General features: G+C 48.0%; 1 protein-coding gene across 2 annotated transcripts in view; it reads left to right on the top strand.

The window, feature by feature from the left end:
- The window catches only part of LOC147235142 (titin-like), a 155,954-nt gene extending 135,488 nt beyond the window's left edge, over positions 1 to 20,466 (top strand). For both annotated transcript variants that reach the window (XM_086146018.1, XM_086146019.1), the window contains 25 exons: positions 25 to 1,788; positions 1,872 to 2,165; positions 2,390 to 2,674; positions 2,757 to 3,056; positions 3,168 to 5,234; positions 5,334 to 5,636; positions 5,735 to 6,040; positions 6,191 to 6,481; positions 6,588 to 6,887; positions 7,292 to 7,597; positions 7,691 to 7,993; positions 8,216 to 8,497; positions 8,621 to 9,214; positions 9,298 to 9,585; positions 9,713 to 10,012; positions 10,090 to 10,392; positions 10,511 to 10,813; positions 10,902 to 11,486; positions 11,574 to 11,876; positions 12,125 to 12,424; positions 12,509 to 13,084; positions 13,176 to 13,481; positions 13,578 to 14,183; positions 14,303 to 19,290; positions 19,372 to 20,466. In XM_086146018.1, the coding sequence (XP_086002144.1) occupies positions 25 to 1,788; positions 1,872 to 2,165; positions 2,390 to 2,674; positions 2,757 to 3,056; positions 3,168 to 5,234; positions 5,334 to 5,636; positions 5,735 to 6,040; positions 6,191 to 6,481; positions 6,588 to 6,887; positions 7,292 to 7,597; positions 7,691 to 7,993; positions 8,216 to 8,497; positions 8,621 to 9,214; positions 9,298 to 9,585; positions 9,713 to 10,012; positions 10,090 to 10,392; positions 10,511 to 10,813; positions 10,902 to 11,486; positions 11,574 to 11,876; positions 12,125 to 12,424; positions 12,509 to 13,084; positions 13,176 to 13,481; positions 13,578 to 14,183; positions 14,303 to 19,248 (16,211 nt within the window). In that variant the 3' untranslated portion in view covers positions 19,249 to 19,290; positions 19,372 to 20,466. The remainder of the gene's footprint in view (positions 1 to 24; positions 1,789 to 1,871; positions 2,166 to 2,389; positions 2,675 to 2,756; positions 3,057 to 3,167; positions 5,235 to 5,333; positions 5,637 to 5,734; positions 6,041 to 6,190; positions 6,482 to 6,587; positions 6,888 to 7,291; positions 7,598 to 7,690; positions 7,994 to 8,215; positions 8,498 to 8,620; positions 9,215 to 9,297; positions 9,586 to 9,712; positions 10,013 to 10,089; positions 10,393 to 10,510; positions 10,814 to 10,901; positions 11,487 to 11,573; positions 11,877 to 12,124; positions 12,425 to 12,508; positions 13,085 to 13,175; positions 13,482 to 13,577; positions 14,184 to 14,302; positions 19,291 to 19,371) is intronic.
- The last annotated feature ends 1,278 nt before the right edge of the window (positions 20,467 to 21,744 follow it).

The raw sequence follows: 21,744 nt of genomic DNA on the forward strand, positions 1-21,744 counted from the left end.
GTATTTCTCCCTTGATTCCAACAGAGGAGGCCCAAATTGACTCAGACGTGGCCATGAGGACGCACTACATCGTGAAAGCTGGCAAGGATGTTGAGCTATCTGTGCCTCTCAAGGGCAGGCCTGTTCCCACTGCCTCCTGGACAAAAGGAGAGGAATGCATTGACCACAACCCTAGTTATGAGTTCCATCAGACAGATTCGGCCACAGTCCTTGTGATGCGTGAGGTGACTCGCCTTGATACTGGAAAGTATACGGTCAAGATTGAGAATGGTGTGGGAGAGCCCAAGACACTGACCCTCTCAGTAAAGGTCCAGGATGCTCCAGCACAGTGCAGGAATCTGACACTGAAGGATGTGACACGAGGAAAGGTCACTCTTTGCTGGGAGCCTCCTCTGCTTGATGGCGGTGCTGAAATCACTAACTACATCGTCGAGAAGAGGGATTCTTCCAAGAGATCCTACTCTGCGGTAACGAGCAAGTGCACAGACACATTTTATACAATTGAAGATCTCTCAGAGAAGACTTCCTTCTTCTTCCGGGTACTCGCTGAGAATGAGAATGGTGTCGGTGATCCGTGTGACACCCTTGAGCCGGTGAAGGCAACCGAGACCCCAGGGCCGGTAAAGGAGGTGTCCATGAAGGATTCATCCAAGACCTCTGTCACTTTGCATTGGCTGAAGCCCGTCTATGATGGTGGTAGCATCATCTCGGACTACATCATTGAAAAGAAGCTGAAGGATGAGGAGTGGTCACTCGGCGGGACTAGCAGGCAGTGTGAGTTTGAGGTGAAGAAACTGAAGGAACACTCAGACATGTTTTTCAGAGTTGCTGCCAGAAATGAGAAGGGACAGGGTGACTATGTAGAGATTGGACCAATCAAGGTGATTGACTATATCATCACACCTGAAGCAAGTCTTGCAGAGTACCCAGATGGACAAATCAGTGTGCGACTTGGTCACAATGTCCACATTGAACTGCCATACAAAGGGAAACCTAGACCTTCTGTTCTGTGGCTGAAGGACAACCTTCCTCTCAAGGAAAGTGATGTTATCCGCTTCAAGAAGACAGAAAACAAAGCCACTCTGATGATTAAGAATGTAAAGAAGGAGAATGAGGGTAAATATACACTGACTCTTGACAATAAGGTCAACAGGAGGTCTGCGCACATCCATGTCATCACACTTGGACCTCCATCAAAGCCTGTTGGGCCCATTCGCCTTGATGAAGTGAGAGCAGAAAGCATCATTATCTCTTGGGATGAACCCAACGATGACGGTGGTGGTAATATTACTTGCTACACTGTGGAGAAACGGGACACCTCCAAGTCCGACTGGAAAATGGCCTGTTCCCATGTAGAAGCAAATCAGTTCAAGGTGTCCAACCTTATCAAGGGTGTCCAGTATCAGTTCAGAGTGTGTGCTGAGAACCGGTATGGTGTCAGTGAGCCTCTTATCTCACAAATGGTTATTGCTAAGCATCAGTTCAGACCTCCAGGCCCACCAGGCAAGCCTTTTGTTTACAACATTACCAATGATGGCATGACAATCCAGTGGGAGCAGCCCATATACGATGGCGGAACCCCCATTCAAGGGTTCCATGTGGAGAGGAGGGAGAAGAACAGTATTATGTGGCAGAAGGTAAACCCTATGCTGATCAAAGAAACGGACTACAGGATCAATGGACTGATTGAAGGCCTCGAGTACTGCTTTAGAGTTTATGCCCAGAATGACGCTGGCTTCAGTCGAATGAGTGATGAGAGCAAGATGACAATGGCCGTCAGTCCTGTCGGTGAGTTTCGATTTTGAGTTCTCTACTCAGATTCCAGTGCACTGCATGGTGGATAAAGTGACTCAGAGTGCCCTGTTTTTCAGACCCTCCTGGCCAACCTGACTACACGGATGTCACGAGCGACTCAATAACTTTGAAATGGGATGCGCCCAAACGTGATGGCGGCAGCAAGATTACTGGTTACAACATTGAGAAACGTCAGGGACAAGGACGTTGGTTCAAGGCGAATTTGACCGATGTACACGACTGTCAATATACCATTACCGGTTTGGCGACCAATGAACGCTATGAATTTAGAGTGATCGCCAGAAACGCCATCGGTGTCGTCAGCCCCCCGTCTAACTCATCTGGGCTGATTGTGGTCAGAAGCGAGAACGGTAAGTCATAATTACATCGCAAATGTCGTCTTAATAAATGAGTCAATAAACAGATAGATAAATAAACAAATGAAAACTTGAGCCGGCTCTACCATCAAGCAGTAAACTATCATTTCTTATGCTTATTACTTGAGTTGAGATTCATATCCAACAGCATTTCTGCGCTTCTAAAATATATACATATTTTTAACTTGATATATCATAAACTTATTCCTCTCTTACAGCTGCTCCCCACATTGAATTTGGCCCTGAGTATTTTGAGGGTTTGACTGTAAAGGCAGGAGACAACATCAGGCTGAAGGTGACAATCACTGGACGCCCCATCCCCAAGGTGGTATGGTACAGAGATGGTGTTGAGATCACCAAAAAGATGATGGACATCATCACAGTAAAAGGGTCAAGCACCCTGTTTGTTAGAGACGCCGATCGAACTCATCGAGGTTTGTACACTGTGGAGGCAACCAATGGATCCGGCAGCAAAAAGGAGAACATTGTTGTTCAAGTCCAAGGTATGAGGTTCAGTCAGTTCGCACTTAACAGTTTGTCACCTCCATGGTTTCTGATGTTAACTTTCAACATTTATTCAATTAGACACACCAGGAGAGCCACTTGGGCCGCTTACATTCAGCAACATCTCAGAAGGTTGCTGCACACTGTCATGGAACCCACCGGAGAATGACGGCTGCTCAGAAATTTCACATTATGTCATCGAGAAGCGTGAGACATCTAAAATCTCCTGGGCTTTGGTGTCAGATGAATGCAAAGACTGCACTTTCACTGCAACCAAACTTATCAAGAATAATGAGTACCAGTTCAGGGTCTCTGCTGTTAACAAATTTGGAGTCGGCAGACCTTTGGAATCCAGCCCCATAATTGCACAGCTTCAATACAGTAAGTTCAAAGGGATAAATTAGTTATTCAGTCATACATATATATGTATTTATTTACGTAATTACTTGCACGGACGTGTACTCGCTTCTCATTTTACAATGTTATCTCCAGCTACCCCTGATGCCCCCGGCACACCTGACGCCACTGAAGTGACAGGAGAGAGCATTACTCTGGCCTGGAGCCCTCCAACGTCAGATGGAGGTAACCCCATTCATTACTACATTCTGGAGAAACGGGAGAAGAAGACCGTCCGTTTCTACAAGGTGATTTCCAAGAAGCCGATTACTGAATGCGCTCACAAGGTCCTTCATCTGACTGAGGACGTAGAATATGAGTTCCGAGTCATGGCTGTGAACGATGCCGGTGTCGGGGATCCAAGCAACATCTCCATACCTATCAAAGCAGCAGAACCTAAGGATATACCCTGCGCTCCATCTGTGGTCTGCATATCTGACTCCACGAACAACTCCATCAGTCTGGAGTGGACCAAGCCTGTAGATGATGGCGGCATGGAGATCCTAGGCTACATCATCGAGATGGCTCAGGCTGACGGGACAGAATGGAAGAGAATGAATGAGGAGCTGGTGGCAGAAACCACTTATGTGGTTGGCGGTCTTCATTCTGGCATCGATTACAAGTTCCGCGTTGCAGCTGTTAATCATGTGGGCAGAGGTGAAAACAAAGAGACCTCTGAACCTGCTCAAGCTATCGACAGGCTGACACCCCCACAAGTGGATATTGATGCCACCTTCAAGCAGACACACATTGTTAAGGCTGGCGGCTCAGTGGTTCTGAGCATCCAATTCCGAGGGAAGCCTATTCCCACTGCCACCTGGTTGAGAGAAGAGGGAGAGATGGGAGTCATGTCAGAGATCACAACCACTGGAGGCAGCAGTTCTCTTACTATTGAAAACTGCTCGAGAAATGATTCTGGAAAGTACACTGTTAATGTGGAGAACAGCAGTGGCAGTAAAGCCATTACTTTTACTGTGAGGGTGATGGACACACCGGGAACTCCACAGGCTGTTGCCTTCAAAGAGGTAACTAGAGGATCTGTAACACTTGCTTGGGAGCCTCCTCTAAATGATGGTGGGGCACGAGTCCACTACTACATCGTTGAAAGGCGTGAGGCAAGTCGTCGCACCTGGCAGCAATGTGATGGCAAGTGTGCTCAGAATGTATTGAAGATCGAGGACCTCCTGGAGGGCGTGCCATATTTCTTCAGAGTCTCTGCGGAGAATCAGCATGGTGTGGGTGAGGCATTCGAGATACCTGAACCCGTCATTGCCACTGCGGAGCCTGCAACTCCAAAGAGATTGGACATTTTGGACACAACAGACAACTCCGTGTCTTTGGGCTGGCTGAAACCAGAGCATGACGGCGGCAGCCGCATCCAGTGCTATGTTATTGAAGCTAAACCAAAGGGTACTGATAAATGGATTGTGGTTGGCAATACCAAGAATCTTACCTATGTGGCAGAACACCTTAACAAGGGAGATGAGTATGACTTCCGTGTGAAGGCCAAGAATGAGTCTGGATTCAGTAACCCCAGGGAGACACTGGCCCCTGTCATGGTCAAAGAACCACACATTGAACCTGCCGCTGACCTCAGCGAGATCACCAACCAGCTCATTACCTGCAAAGCAGGCAATACCTTCACCATTGAAGTTCCCATCAGTGGTAGACCCGCCCCAAAAGTAACATGGAAGCTGGAGGAGATGAGACTGAAAAACTCAGACAGAGTAACCATTAAAGTAACCAAAGACAAAGCCACTATTTCAGTCAAGGAGGCCATGAGGGGCGATGGTGGAAAATACTACCTGACTTTGGAAAACGTTGCAGGAACCAAGATATTTACGATTGAGGTCAACGTTACCGGTAGACCGAGTCCTCCATCTGGACCTATTCAAGTCTCATCTATCACCTCCGAGTCTTGCGTCGTCACCTGGGAACCCCCAGAGGATGACGGTGGGACAGACATCACCAACTACATTGTGGAGAAACGCGAATCCGGTTCAACTGCCTGGCAACTCATCAACTCCAGCGTTAAACGCACTTCTCTCCATGTTAGTCATCTTACCAAGTACATGCAGTATACCTTCAGGGTGTCAGCGGAGAACAGGTTTGGTGTCAGTAAGACCACTGAGTCGGAGACCATTGTTGCAGAGCATCCTTTCAGTGAGTAGAATTTCGACATATGCTGAATAATTGAAGTAAAAAAATACATGCTTTGAAACAATTTGTAATAACATAAAAACACACATTTCCAAATTACAGCACCTCCCGGTCCACCAACAAGACCCACAGTCATCAATGTGACAGCCAATACAATGACTATGAAATGGGAAGAGCCATATCATGATGGTGGCAGCAAAGTGACGGGCTACTGGATTGAGAAGAAGGAGAGGAACAATATCCTGTGGGTCAGAGAGAACAAGATTCCATGCTTTGATTGCTATTATAAGGCGGAGGGTCTGGTCGAAGGTCTGGAGTACCAGTTTAGAATTTATGCCATGAATAGCGCGGGGCTGAGCAAAGCAAGTGAGGCCTCCAAGGGAGCAATGGCTCAAAACCCTGTTGGTAAGTGTTGTAAGGTTGGCATCGTTTGACCTAAAGTTTTGATAACTTAATTCAAGATTTTCAAGAGTCGCTTAACAAATGCATTGGTCTTCCTTTAGATCCACCCAGCAAGCCAGAAGTCACAAATGTAACCAGAACTACAGTGTCCCTCAAGTGGTCGTCTCCACTCAATGACGGTGGAAGTCCCATCATAGGATACATCATCGAGCGTAAACCCTACACTCAGACTGGCGAAGGCCGTTGGCTAAAGTGTAACTACACAAATGTGACAGACACCTTCTACACTGTTACTGCCCTTGGAGAGGGAGAGCCCTATGAGTTCAGAGTCGTTGCCAAGAATTCCAACCAGGTGTTCAGCAGGCCTTCAGAGTCCACTGGATCTGTGCAGTGCAAGACTGACTTTGGTGAGTTGTTGATCATCAATTTGTATAATTTGTATAATCATTTTTGCAAAAATGTATATTTCCAAACGAGCAAATCACCAATATTTCATTTAGAGTCATACAAAAAGTGAGACATAAGTATCAATATATATATTTTCTTCCATCATACAGAACCTCCAAAGGCGCAGCTCGACAGCAAACTCCTGTCTGAAACTGTGATGGTCAGAGCTGGTTCCGACCTGGTTCTTGATGCGGCAGTGGGCGGCAGGCCTGACCCCAAAGCTTCTTGGTCCAAGGGAAACCGGGAGCTGGAGCTTTGCGAGAAGTACCATCTGCAGTACACGCCCACCAGGGCCATGGCCGTCATTAAGTTCTGTGACAGAGACGACACCGGAAAGTACATCCTCACTGTTAAGAATATGAGCGGAACAAAGACTGCGGAGGTCAATGTAAAAGTGCTGGGTGAGTAGCTCTTTTTTTCTTCTTGCTTTTAAAAGATAATCAATCATATTAAGGACCTCAAAGCATACGATGAAAACCTCCTAATGAACATGTCTGTTACTTCCAGATACACCCGGAGTGTGTGACGGCAGCATCGAAATCAGCAAGGTCACCGAGGAATCGTGTCTGCTGAGCTGGAAGCCTCCTGTGGAGGATGGTGGGGATGATATCTCTCACTACATCGTGGAGAGAAGAGACACCAATAGGCTCAACTGGGTTATCATGCATGCTGAGTGCAAGGAGTTGTCATGCAACATCACCGGGCTGTTCAAGAACACAGAGTACTTGTTCAGAGTCCGGGGAGTCAACAAATACGGGCCTGGAGTTTATCTCCAGTCCAACCCCATGGTGGCCAGAAACACATTTAGTAAGTGGAGTATGCCTATTATTGGTTGCTTAAATACATATGATCCAAAAAAAACCATAAACACATAAAAATCTTCAAATATATCCCTGAAAATGTGCATTTTGCTACGAGACCTTATATATAACATAATCAAAGCTAAGCTGTCGTTGCAGCACCTTGATGCCAGTTTGACTGTAGTGGCTGACTTCCAACTAACATGGTTACAGTGCCACACTATTTTGAACTGTCCACCGGTAGAAATCCCGACATGAAGTAATGGTTTATGTAACATAAAGATAACCTGAAGCAAGCAGCAGAGGTTCTCTATCACAAATCAGTAATTCCACTCTATACCAACACCACTATGAGATATGTGAAAGTCTCAAGAGTGCAATCACAAATGTTTCAACTCTGCCATCTTTCAGCTGTACCGTCTCCTCCTGGCGCCCCTGAGATTCTGGTGTCAGGGAAGGACTTTGCAACCATTGAGTGGCTGAAGCCAGAGAGTGATGGTGGAAGCCCACTCACCCACTATCTTGTTGAGAGGCGTGAAAGGAAAAGTGCTCGTTGGGTAAAGGTGAACAGGGATGGTGCACACCTGGACACAACTCTGAAAGTGTGTGGATTGACCGAAGGCAACATCTACCAGTTCAGAGTGACAGCTATCAACAAGGCAGGAGAGAGTGAACCAAGTGAAGTTTCACTCTATGTCGTCTGCAGAGTGCCAACATGTAAGTGATTTGTTGGGAGACTTTTTTACAAAAAAAAAAAAAGTCACTATTTTTGAGGCCATAGATACTTATACCTGTGTTGTCCCGACTCAGGCACTCCTGCTCCCCCGTCCATACCTCGCATTATTGACACCCATGCTAACAGCATCAGTCTGGCCTGGTCCCGCCCTGTAGAGGATGGAGGTGCCGATGTTATTGGCTACATCCTGGAAATGCAGGAATCTGGTGCCGAAGAGTGGAAGAAAACCCATGAGAAAACATTGCGGGCTACAGAGCACGTGGTGACTGGACTCTCCGCAGGCACAAAGTATTATTTCAGAGTGGCAGGCATCAATGTCAATGGCACAGGAGACTTCAGTGAGCCATGTGCAGAAACAGAGCCCGTGGAGAGAATTGGTAAGTTTTGTAGAAGGTTATTATATTGCCTTGGCTACAGCAAAGTGCTTAAGGTAATGCTGTGACAAACATTGAAAGAAAAGGCATTTTATCAATTTTCTGGATTTGTCAATGCTTTGGTTAGAATATAATTTAGTCAGTTAATCTATAGTGTTTATGCTTAATGTCTTTGCTGAACTAATATGCCAATGCCAATGTTCATCTCTCCCTTCTCTTACACAGAAACTCCTGACTTTGAGCTCCACGATGACCTTAAAAAGACTATTTGCCTGCGTGCCGGAGGTTCCCTGCGGCTGTTCATCAATGTTACTGGACGTCCTGCTCCTGCCATCACTTGGAGCAAACCTGGTGTTGATCTCCACAACCGAGGCTTCATAGAAGTCACCACCAAGTCCACAACACTTGTTATTGATAAGGTTCATCGTTACGATGCAGGAAAATACACACTGCTGGCTGAGAACTCTGCGGGGAAACAAGAAGTCAGCATCTTGGTCAAGGTCTATGGTATGTTGATTGCCATGTCAAAGAGTTTCAATATTGGAAACTCCGAGTACTTTCTGGTGCTGTTTTACAACTCTTCATTTTCCTGTAGTAATTCTTACCCTTGCACTTGCTGTATAATTATAGATACCCCCGGACCTACTGGGCCAATCAAAATCAAGGAGCTGACCAAAGATTCAACCACTATCTCTTGGGACGCCCCCGCCGTGGATGGGGGAGCTCCCGTGAACAACTATATCATTGAGAGGCGAGAGGCATCCATGAGAGCCTACAAAACTGTCACCTCCAAGTGTAGCAAGACATCCTACAAGATTGACGGCCTTTTGGAGGGGATGTTGTACTACTTCAGAGTCCTTCCCGAAAACATCTATGGTATTGGTGAGCCCTGTGAGACCTCAGATGTCACCCTTGTCTGCGAGGTGCCTCTCCCACCACACAAACTGGAGGTGGTTGATGTCACAAAGACCACCGTCACATTAGGCTGGGAGAAGCCTGAGCATGACGGTGGAAGTAGACTGACGGGATATGTCATTGAGGCCTGCAAATTTGGCACTGACAAGTGGATGAAGGTGGCCACACTGAAGCTAACCGATTTTGAGCACACCATTGAGAAGCTAAATGAGAATGAGCAATATTTGTTCAGAATCAAAGCAATCAACAGCAGAGGTGCCAGTGAACCAAAGGAGCTTGTATCAGCTGTCACTGTGAAGGAACAGAGAGGTAACAAACGCAAAAATGCAAGCTTGTATGACTCGCTCTCAATTTGCAGGCACTGTCATAACAATTATCTCTGCATTGTCTAGTGATGCCAGTGGTGGATCTTTCAAGTATTCCTCAGAAGACTGTAAATGTACTGGCTGGAAAGACACTGGAACTGAACCTGCCTATTATTGGCAGACCGCCTCCAACTTGCTTCTGGTACTTTAATGACAACAGGCTCAAGGTCACTGACCGTGTCAAGATCCAGACCACTGGCAAGTGGTCTAAGCTGACAGTGTCAGACACAACAATCGACGATACCGGCGACTACATCCTGGAGCTGAAGAACACAGTGGGTGTCACCACCGAGGTCATCAAAGTCATCATCCTTTGTAAGCAGAACTTTACTTTTGTTTTCATCTGGATTGTTACTTGCTATTGCTTATCGAACCAAAGTAAAGCAGAGGTAAAGCTTCTTGACTTTAGCAGTTAGTCTTTCTCTATTATTCCTTTTCATAGCCAAACCTGACGAACCAAAGGGAGAAATCAGGTTTGACGAAATAGATGCGAACACCATCACCTGCAGCTGGGATCCCCCTGTCAGAGATGGAGGCGCTCCCATTAGTGGCTACGTGGTCGAGCAGCGCGATGCTCATAGGCCCGGCTGGATGCCAGTCTGCGACTCTGTCAGTCGGCCAACCTTCAAGTTTCAGAACCTGATCGAGGGAGACGAATATGTCTTCCGTGCAGCTGCAGTGAACCGTTACGGCACCGGAGAATTCCTGCAGTCTGAGATTGTGACCTGCAGGAGCTTGAAGAGTAAGTTGCTTCCTCTAAATATGATTCGCTCTTATGTTTTATGACGCTATACTGAAACATCCCTCCTCCTTCATCAGATGTTCCTGGTCCTCCTGGCCGGCCAACCATCTTTGACGTTTCTCGTGATGGCATGACTGTGGCCTGGAATCCACCAGATGAAGATGGTGGACTTGAGGTGTCTGGATACATCATTGAACGCAAAGAAGTCAGGTCCGACAGATGGGTGCGTGCCAATAAGAACCCTGTCACGATGACTAGGTACAGATCAACCGAACTGATTGAAGGCCTAGAATATGAACACAGAATCACTGCCATCAACACCAGAGGAATCAGCAAACCAAGTCTGCCATCCAAACCAGCTGTAGCAACAGATCCAATAGGTGAGGCAACTCGTCAAAGCATTTACTAACTTCCGATCGTGAGGCATTGTCTAATATAGTGTTCAAAGCAAATGTAGCTGTAGCAACGGATACTATAGTAAGTCTCATTCCTCGTCAGATCCACCTGGCTGTCCTCAAAACCCGAGAGTCACTGACACCACCAAGTCCTCAGTATCACTGGCTTGGAGTCCTCCTGATGATGAAGGAGATGCTAGGGTAGACGGGTACTTGATTGAGATGCAAAAGGTCGGGACCATGACTTGGCTCAAATGCAACACCACGCCCTCGTTGATCTGTGAATATACATTGACCAACATGCCGCAAGGAGAGGAGTTCAAATTCCGTGTGATGGCCTGCAATGCAGGTGGCTCTGGAGATCCTGCTGAGGTGCCAGGAACAGTTACTGTGACCGAGATGTTGGGTAAGAGCAGAGATTATACATTTACAAAGGAAAAAAGTTTTATCTGGATGAGACAGCAGATCTAACCTATTCACTTTCTGTTTCCCAGAATCCCCAGACTATGAACTTGATCTGAAATACAGGGATGTGTACGTGGTCCGCCAGGGAGGAGTAGTAAGACTCTCTGTGCCTGTTAAGGGTAAACCTCACCCAACTTGTAAGTGGTCCAGGGACAGTGGTCTGATTTCTGCCAGGGCCATGATTGCATTCACTGAAGACACCACTGAGTTGGTAATCAAGGGAGCTGAGAGGAGTGACTCCGGTGTTTACGACCTCCTATTACAAAATAAAGTAGGCAAGAAGAAGGTCCAAATCAGGGTGAAGGTCATTGGACGCCCAAGTGCTCCGGAAGCCCCACTGATGTTTGAGGAGATTCAGTCCAACTCAGTCAAGATGTCTTGGAAGGCCCCTGCCGATGACGGTGGAGCTGACATCATGGGTTACATTGTGGAAAGACGAGAAGCTACGAGAAATGCATGGTACACTGTCGACTCAAGAGTGACCGATACACAACTGGTTGTCAAGGGCCTGAAGGAGGGAACAGAGTACCACTTCAAGGTCACGGCTGAAAACTCTTTCGGCGTGGGTCCCTCTCTGAAGTCAGAACAGCCAGTGGTGCCCAAAACTCCTCTCTGTGAGTATTGTGTCTTTTTCTCAAGTGTCCAAGTGTGTGATCCTTCAGTAAATAAAACAATGTGCCGTTTCCAAATTTCATTCGCAGGTCCTCCAGAGCCGTCCGGCACTCCTCCGGAGATCATGGATGTGACCAAGAGCTCTGTGGCTCTGGCCTGGTCCAGACCAAAGGACGATGGTGGTTCTGCAATCACAGGATACTTTGTGGAGTACAAGGTGGTATCTTCAGAGACATGGTCCCGCTTCCAGACTAAAATTACCTCTACCATGTTTACTTTGCCTGGACTCACCCCCGAGTCAGACTACCAGTTCCGCATTGTTGCTGTCAATGACATCGGTGAGAGTGAGGCTGGACCTGTGTCTGACCCAGCTACATGCAAAGATCCGTTTGGTAAGTCTTGGATTCAATCTCACTCGTGATCATCACCATAATTATTGCTGACATCTCAAGGTGCTGAATGTAATCTCATTGATTGTATATAGTAAGATAGTTTATAGAGAACCCCTGACATTGCTTTTCAATAAATATAACATATGTCAATCAATATTGGGTTTTTTTCGTTTGGATGTTAGGCATTATTTTCTTAATAACACGCATGGAATGAAGAACGGTTGAATAATTAATGGTTCCTTCTCCAGACAAACCAAGCCAGCCTGGCGAGATCGATACGGTGAACATGACCAACAACTTCATCGCCATTCGCTGGCAGACTCCAGAGTGTGATGGTGGAAAGGAGGTGCTGGGCTACTGGGTAGAGTACAGGAAATCTATTGAGAGCACTTGGAAGAAGTGCAACAAGGAGAGACTGAAAGAGACAGAATTTACGATGTACGGACTATCTGAAGCTACAGAATACGAGTTCAGAGTATTTGCTGAAAATGAGACTGGAATGAGCAGACCTCGTAGGACTGCCACATGTATCAAGACCAAACTAAGTGGTGAGTCTGTTAGAATATGAAATGTCGGAATAGTTGTACGTTTATCCAATTTCCGATATAATCCTTTTTTCCTTTTTCTGGCAGTTGAAAACAAACCAAGCCTGAGAAAGGAAATGGATGAAGTGACCGCCAAGCTTGGACAGCCGGCAGTCATGAAGTGTCAGATTATCGGCAGACCTGTTCCAGAAATAAAGTGGTACCATGCTGGCAAGGAGGTTGTTGAGTCCCGCAAGTACGAGATGAGCTCAGATGGCCGTAACCACTCACTGTCCATCATGACCGACCAACAGGAAGATGAGGGAGAGTATATCTGCAAAGCTATCAATGACGCTGGAGAGGCTGAAACGACTGGCATGCTGGTCTTGGAAGCTCCTCCTTCCTTCCATCCTGATTACCAACTGAAGGACACCTACTTTGCTGGACTCGGAACAACTCTTCGCATCCATGCCGTCTACATTGGACGGCCGGAGCCAAAGATCATGTGGCTCCACGGAGCAAAGACCCTGGAGAACACAGAAGATGTCAGCATCGAGACCACGGAACATTACACACACCTGGTCATCAAGAATGTGCAGCGTAGAATTCACGGTGGCAAATACAGGATCAGGCTACACAACCACTTTGGCCGAGCTGACATTGCATTCAATGTTGAAATCTATGGTACGCTTACTTACACTCACGGCAAATGTACAGGGGGGGACTTATTGAAGTCATTTTGTCGAATCTAACAATAATAATGCTTTGTTCCCAGACAAACCTGACATGCCTCAAGGTCCAATCGTCCTGGATGCTCTCCTAAAGAACTCTGTAATCATTAGCTGGAAGCCGCCGAAAGATGACGGCGGCTGCATGATCACCAACTACATTGTAGAGAAACGCGAGGACAAAGAAGGTGCCGAGTGGGAACTGGTGTCATCATCCATCAATGGCACGTCATGCCGTGTACCCAACCTCGTCGAAAGCGCTGGATACTTCTTCCGCGTGTATGCCCAGAATCGCTATGGCAACAGTCAGCCGCTGGAGCTTGCTTCACCTATTCTCATCAAGAGCCAGCTGGGTAAGTTGCTGTGACCTGAACAGGTGAAACAGTGAGTCTTATGAATGTAAAATAAATAAAGATTTCTTGTGACATGTCTCATGTTGCTGTCCACAGAGAAACCCTCACCGCCTTTATCACCAGTTGTTTCCGGAATCACAAAGGACTCCTGTGTGGTTTCCTGGAAACCTCCGCTGAGCGATGGTGGATCCAAGATTAAGAGCTACTGTCTTGAAATGAAACACAAGAAGGATAAGAGGGAATGGACCGAATGGGCTTCGGTGACAACAGATGAAATCAAACAGACGGTGTTCTCCGTCAAGCACCTGACTGAAGGGATAGAACATATGTTCCGGGTCATGTGTGAGAACCTCGGTGGAAAAAGTGACTACAGCGAGGAGACGGCCTCTTTCGTTCCAGCCGCAGCCATCGAAGTCCGCGCTCCTGCATTCAAGGAGGAGCTGAGAAACATGAGTGTCAAACACAAGAGTAATGCTACCCTTGTTTGCAAGATCACAGGACAACCCAAACCGGTGATTAAATGGTTCCGTCGGGGAAAGGAAATTCACTCTGATGGGAAGAAGATCAAAATTCAAGAGTTCAAGGGAGGCTATCACCAACTGGTCATCTCTGAAGCTGATGATGAAGACTCTACTGTGTACCAGATCAGGGCCACCAACCAAGGAGGCTCCATTTGTGCAACGGTTTCCCTCGATGTAGAGAGTAAGTTCGCCGATGTACGGCCGTTGTATGTTTCCGAATGTGACTTGACTGGTAGAAGTGGTATGAACATAATCTGTGAAGCCGTAACCTCAAGTCGATGTTATTTTCTTCACCCTCAGTTCCTGCCAAGATCCACCTGCCGAAGAACCTGAAGGACAAAGAGGCCATCCCCGCCCTGCGCGGAGAAGTGATCAATATAAAGATTCCTTTCAGTGGAAAACCAGATCCTGTCATCACTTGGCAGAAGGGTCAAGACCTCATCGACAGCAATGGTCATTACCAGGTCATCGTTACAAGATCTTTCACCTCACTGGTGTTCCCCAATGGAGTGGATAAAAAGGACGCAGGGTTCTACATTGTTTGTGCCAAGAACAGATTCGGCATCGACCAGCAGACAGTGGAACTGGATGTGGCCGATGTGCCCGATTCTCCGCGCGGCATCAAAGCCAGCGATGTTTCCAGAGACTCTGTATCCCTGACCTGGGTGGCACCAGTCAACGATGGTGGGAGCAGGGTTATCAGCTACATCATTGAAAAGTGCGCCACAACTGCCGAGAGGTGGGAACGTGTCGCTCAGTCTCGTGACACCCGCTACACCGTCATCAATCTCTTTGGAGGAACCAGCTATCAGTTCAGAGTAATTGCTGAAAACAAGTTTGGACAAAGTGCTCCGTCTGAGACGAGCGGACCTGTCATGACAAAAGAAGACAAATCCAGAGTTCTGCTCTATGACAGGGAGGTTGACGATTCTGGACATGTCCCCAAGGGCAGAGTGCAACACTCTGAGGCCAAGAATTTGCACAGCAAATATGCCATTGCAGAGGAACTGGGCAGAGGTCAGTTTGGTATTGTGCACCGCTGCATCAGCATAAGCTCTGAGAAGACTTACATGGCTAAGTTTGTCAAAGTGAGAGGTGCTGATCAAGCAATCATCAAAAAAGAAATCGCAACACTGAATCTGGCTAAACACCCCAACTACCTACTTCTCCACGAGTCTTTTGAGAGCCCAGAGGAGCTCGTGATGATATACGACTTCATATCAGGTTTTGACATCTTTGAAAGCCTGAACACAGCGGAATTTGAGCTACACGAGCGTGAGATTGTTAACTACATCAGGCAGGTCTGCTCAGCGCTGGAGTTCTTGCATTCTCAAAGCTATGGTCACTTTGACATCAGGCCAGAGAACATTGTGTACACAACAAGAAACAGTTCTAACGTAAAAATCATCGAGCTGGGACAGTCCAGACACCTGACTCCGGGAGACCAAATCAAGATTCAGTACACCACTGCAGAGTACACTGCCCCGGAGATACATCAGTGTGACATGGTGAGCAGCGTTACTGACATGTGGTCTGTCGGCGTCCTGGCTTACGTGCTCCTCAGCGGACTCAATCCGTTCAGCGCTGAAACCAACCAGCAGATGATTGACAACATTTCAAATGCAGCCTACAGCTATGATGACGAGTCCTTTGAGCAATTCAGCGTCGAAGCATTAGACTTCACAGACCGTCTGATGACAAAGGAACGCAAGCACCGCATGACTGCTGCCGAGGCTCTGGCACATCCATGGCTAACCAGGCCTGCGGAGGAGATCAGTGCCCGAGCAATCCAAACCGGCAGACACAAGAGGTATTACAAGGCGATGGTGAGGAAAGAGTGGAACACGGTTGTCTCTGCGGCCCGAGTGGCCAGCGGTGGCTCCATCAGGTCCCAACGCGGTGTCTTCGTTGCCAAAGTGAAGATTGCGCCATTTGAACACGGCCCTCATGGAGGACTGATCGGTCACGCTGTCGTGAAGGAAGGAGGCAGCGCAAAGTTCATCTGCAACATCGACAACTATGACAGTTCTACAGAGGTGACATGGTACTGCGGTGTCAGACAGCTCGAAGCGAGCGACAGATATCAGATTGAATATGAAGACGGCCTTGCTGTCATCACAATCAACGGGGTCACAAGAGCCGACGACGGCACGTATAGATGTAAGGTTGTGAATGAATACGGCGAGGACAGCGCCTACGCGGAGCTGTTCGTCCACGGCGTCAGAAAGTACCGAGACTTCTTCACCGCCCGTGTGGTGAAGAGAACGAAGCGCAGGATCGATACGGCCAGAATGCTTCAGAAACCGCCGGAGTTCACCCTCCCTCTGGTCAACCACACCGCTTACATGGGAGAGGACGTGCGTTTCAGCGTCACCATCACCGTTCACCCTGAGCCTCGTGTCGTTTGGCACAAGTCTGGGCAGAAGCTGATTCCTGGACACGATGACAAAAAATATACCTTCATCAGTGACAAAGGGCTGTACCAGATGATCATCCACGGCGTTGAAAATGAGGATGATGCTGAGTATAGCGTGGTGGCCCGCAACAGGTACGGTGATGACAGCTGCAAGGCCCGACTGACTGTTGTTCCCAGACCTAAACCGGCAGACCTGACTCTGAGGCCCATGTTCAAACGCCTTCTTGTCAACGTTGAGTGCAGGGAGGGTCAGGATGTCCGCTTTGAGATCAGGGTCTCTGGTCGCCCCACACTCAAGTGGGAGAAGGACGGCACGCCGATCGCTTTTGGACCCTCTATTGAGCTTATTCACGAGGGTCTGGATTATTTCATTCTGCATGTGAGAGACACTCTCCCCGAAGATTCAGGTGTGTACAGAGTCACCGCTACCAATTCTGCCGGATCTGCCAGTTGTCAGGCAGCACTCAAGGTAGAGCGGGTCACTCATGTGAAGAAGGAATATGAAACCACTGAGGTGGTTGCTGAAAAGGAGGAACTGAACAAGAAGGTGAGACTGGCTCAGATTCTATCCGACAGCGTTGTTATGCCACTACCACCGGTGGCCGTTCAAGCCGTCCGGGAAGCAGCCACCATGTTTAAACCTGCAGTGACCACCAAGAAGGGCCAGAAGACCGAGGCAGAAATACAGAAGGAAAAAGAAGAGAGAAAGAAGAGGGCGGATGAGAAGAGGCTGCGTATGCCCTACGTTGTCCCAGCTCCTCGGGTCGTCAACCCGGCAGCTCTCGAAGAGGATGTGGAAATAAAACATTTCAAGCCACTTTCTGACATGAAGTGGTACAAGAAGTTACGGGATCAGTATGAGTTCCCCGAGCCAATGGAAAAGATCAAGCAAAAGAGGATGAAGCGCATCCGTCTCTCCAGGTGGGAGCAGTTCTACGAGGTGCCCATCAGGATCAAGGACCAGTACAAGCCGAGGTGGCATCTCCTTTCTATGACAAAGGATGATTTGGAGACCGTTCGGCCAGCGAGGCAACGCACTCCTTCCCCGGAGATGGACGCCTACTACAGGCTACGAAGACGGTCACTGGGCGACCTGTCCGATGAGGAGCTTCTGCTCCCCGTGAATGAGTATCTGTCCATGAAGAGGACTGAGGAGGAGAGGCTCCGCCTGGAGGAGGAGCTGGAGCTGGGTTACTCTGCTTCCCCACCCAGCCTCAGCCCTGTTCGCTTTGAGCTGTCAGCTCTGCGTCCCTCATCTCCTAGAAGAGCCTACAGTGATGATGAAGAGGGAGAGGATGTCTGCAGATACGACTCCTACAGGATACCATCCAAATACGAAGCCGGCCCAAGTTTCGTCGAGCTCCGCCAGCGTCACGACAAAGCCACACACAAGCCTCCCAGGCAGAAGTCGCGAGTGTATGAAGAGAGAGAAGATCAGGAGCTCCTGCGGCCACATTCCACCGCTCAGAGGATCTCCTCCTATAAGAGTGAGCTCAAACGCATCGAGTTTGAGGAGAGGACCCGAAGCTCCAAAAAGGAAACCAAGGTTTCTGTCGCAAAGGTCTCAGAGGACATCGAATCAGAGCACTTAACAGCTTTCACTTCAGAATATCTCACCAAACCAATCATGAAGCGCCCGATGCCGGAACCCGAGAAGAGACAGACGACCCCAGAGAAAGCCATCAAAACAGAAGTGACTATGCCAAGAGTGGACTTCATGTCCAGGTATGAGGAGAGGAAGCAGACTCTGAGATCAGAGAGAAGATCAGTGGAGAAAAAGGTGGAGGTGGTGACCCAGGCTCCTTTCAGTCTTGACCACATCCCACGCATCACCATCAGGATGAGGTCTCATCGTGTTCCCAGCGGCTCGAACACAAAGTTCACTTTGAATGTCCAGGCCAAGCCCGAGCCCGAGGTGAAGTGGTTCTTCAACGGCAAGGAGATCCATCAAAGCAGCAAATACCACATGACCAACATCAGTGGTGTCTTAACTCTTCAGATCATCAATTGTATGACAGAAGATGCAGGAACGTACCGTGTGGTCTGCAGGAACAGCAAGGGGGAGACTTCTGACTATGCAACTTTGGATGTAGCAACAGCGGAGTTTGCAGCCTTTTCCTCACTTCGCAGGGACAAGGAACCTCCCTCTGCCCATCTTCCAGAAATGACCCTGTCAGAGGTGTACCATGTCTCGTCATCAACTTCTCGGGAGACGAGAGTAACTCAGACGGTGAAGGAAACTACCATTGTGGTTCAGAAGACAGCGGTGAAGGCAAGTGTACCTGCCAAAATCCTCACCAAACCCCAGTCTCTGACAGTGGAAGAGGGCGCTCTCGTCAGATTTGAATGCGATGTCGACGGCGAGCCGGCACCCTCTTTCAAATGGCTTCATGAGAGAGAAAAAGTGGGTTCGTCAGCCCGACACCACATCGTCTCCACACAGTACAACTCCTCCTTCGAGATCTCCACAGTCGAGGCGTGCGATGAAGGGAACTACTCTCTGCAAGTAGAAAATGATGGTGGCAAACAAGAAGCTCATTTCACTCTAACTGTTCGCAAGTCTGAGTCCAAAGAAAAAGTAGTCGCTCCTCCGAGAGTAACATCTCCAGAGGCCAAGTCCCCTGAGCCAGTCAAATCGCCGGCGAGAGTCGTATCCCCCGAGCTCAAGTCGCCTCAGAGAGTCAAATCCCCGGTCTCACCGAAGTCCCCGACGCCAAAATCCCCGACGCCCAAATCTCCGACGCCCAAATCTCCGACGCCCAAATCCCCGACACCCAAATCCCCGACACCCAAATCTCCGACGGCTAAATCCCCCACACCTCTGTTGTGAAGACAGGGACCCCAAGTCTGCAATGTCGTGGAAAGAGGAGAGGTAACCTACTGTGGAAATTGAGTGAGCATTTTCAGTATTGCCAGGTAAGAACAAGGAATCTGACATGTGTCTCATCGACAGGCTCTGAGTGGGAGCGAAAAGGGAGGACGGCACCAAACAGCCCTAGCGGGTCAGGGGACAGCATTAACATTCACATTCGGTCCCTGTAAAAATTCTGACGAATTAGGTTTTAATCCCTATTTCCCAGCGGGATCTTTTTTTTAGCTAATTAGCAGCCATAACCTACATGATGAAGATCTCTGTTCTTGTAAATATGAACTATTTTTGTACCAAACTTGACATTAATTTATGCCAAACTAGACTAAAGTCTAAAGTTGTTGTGAAATGTGCCATATTGGATAACTGACTTTTCTTTGACATGTACATAATGTATATAGCCGAACTGAACGGTTATGGAAAATGTATGCATTGTTATTTATGACAATAATATGAACTGAAACAAAAGAAAACAAGTTAATTTCACAGGAGAAAGTTCCTCCCGGAACGAATACCCTGTCAAAGCGAGAAACTAAACCCTGCGCCTCAACGCCACGTTGAAGTTCAAGATTGTCCTCGGCGGGTAGAGAGGCTCCCCGCCGACGTTTTTAACCCGGTAAAAAAAAGACTAGCTTTTTGTCTGGGTAGAAAATGACAGTTTCCTGTGAAGCGTGAGTTCAAGACCCTGAGTGCTGTTTGCATTACCCTCATGCAAGCAGGACGATGAGGCCTTGAGCTCCAACCGACTGCGTCGTACCACCATGTTGATGACCGGCTGAGAGTGCGAGCGGCCTGCGCTCTCAGCCATTAGCTCATTGGAAAAAAAAAAAAAGAGCGCTGTTTCTGGCACAGGACGGCTGGATTGGCTTCGCGAGCTCAACATCTCCTGGCCACGGACGAAGGGAAGCCACCGCCGGCTCTGCTGTGCGGACGCAGCGCCATCTCTTGGAGGATAGCTAGTAGTGTGTTTGCGTGTTGGCGTGCGAGTGTTTGTAGTTTTTAGAGGATTCGTCACTAGCCAGGGTCTTCTTTGTCACGGTGACTCCACCTGCTGTGTAAGAACGGAGAAGAAAAGTTTTCCCTGCACTTGGAGTTATGTGATCTGTTGATGTAGAACTTTTCATCCTCCTCGAGGTTTATGTATTAATGATTTGATAAAGCATGATTTCAGCACTACAATCACGGCCTTCTGCTTCTTCTATGTTTCCCCTCTTCGATGTCCTGCTCAGCGCTCGAGCCTCTCGTCACGGGTCCCAAGTTACTAGTTAGACACGAAAACTCTCCTTCACATTTGTTTTGGTTGTTTTGACCCAAAGTTATCGAAAGCACGGCGGTTCAAAAACGTTCAGCCACCAAATAGTCATCAGGAAGAGTGAAAGTGAATTCTGCGATGGCCTTTGCGATCCTTGCGATGATGTGTTTCTGCTCCAAGACTGCTGGGCTCAGGCTGTCCTGTGGGAGGCGCCGCTCTCCTTCAGTTGAACAGCAGAGCCGCCTTCAGACCTGCCGAGAGCTCGTTTGTATACAGTCAGAAAAATGCTTTCCGTTCAAGATGAACAAGATGAACAAGATGGCCATTTTGAAACCGAAATCGGTCGGGCATTTCATAAGAATATTAAAAATGTAAGGTGGAACAAAGATGATGACAACATCAAAAGCCCATATATTTACGGAAAATGACGGAATGAATTTAAAAAAAAAAAAGTCAAAAAAGAAAACGAGTCAGAAATGGTGCAGAAGTGAGAAGACGTCGCAGCCCCGAACGGCACCCTGACCCCGGCCGTGGCGCTCGGATGGCGGAACCGGCGCCCGTCGTCTGAAGGCTCTTCCCGTCGAGCCGGGTTCCGTCACCTTGGACACAAACAGGGACATGCATTTTTGCTGAGCCGCAATGAAATGAAGTAAATATCAATACCGTAGTGGGCGGTTATGGATCATAGTTTGATCGGACCGGCCACAGTTGAAGCAGAAGGTGTGGAGCGCCGAACTCTTAACTCTGGAAGCAAACATACGTTCAGAAAGAAGAAAGGAAGGTCGAGGAACGCGGAGAGCAAGCAGGACACCGAGCAGGAGCCAGACTGACAAGCCGGTGGGATGTAGTTCTGCAGAAGAAGAGGAAGGCGGAGGAGCTCAGTGCACTGTGGGACCTTCTGCATCGCTTTAACGCCAAACGCACACACATGCAAAGACACACACACACACACACGACCACACACACAACCACAAGAAAGAAAGTGGAGTTGAAACGGCGAAGAAAAGAAGAAAGAAGACAGAAAACAGTAAAAATGAAAACAGAATGTAAGAAAGAAAAGAAAAACACTGAAAGGGAGGGAAAAGAAAAAGGAAAAAACAGTGAAATGGTGCACAGTATACTGTGTACAGTACACACTACACTGTACGCAGTACACACTACACTGTACACAGTACACTGTACGCAGTACACACTACACTGTACAC

The sequence above is a fragment of the Fistularia commersonii genome, chromosome 4 (assembly GCF_037954325.1).
Source record: "Fistularia commersonii isolate RoL2024-O1a breed Wild chromosome 4, RoL_Fcom_v1.0, whole genome shotgun sequence".
Lineage (NCBI taxonomy): Eukaryota > Metazoa > Chordata > Actinopteri > Syngnathiformes > Fistulariidae > Fistularia > Fistularia commersonii.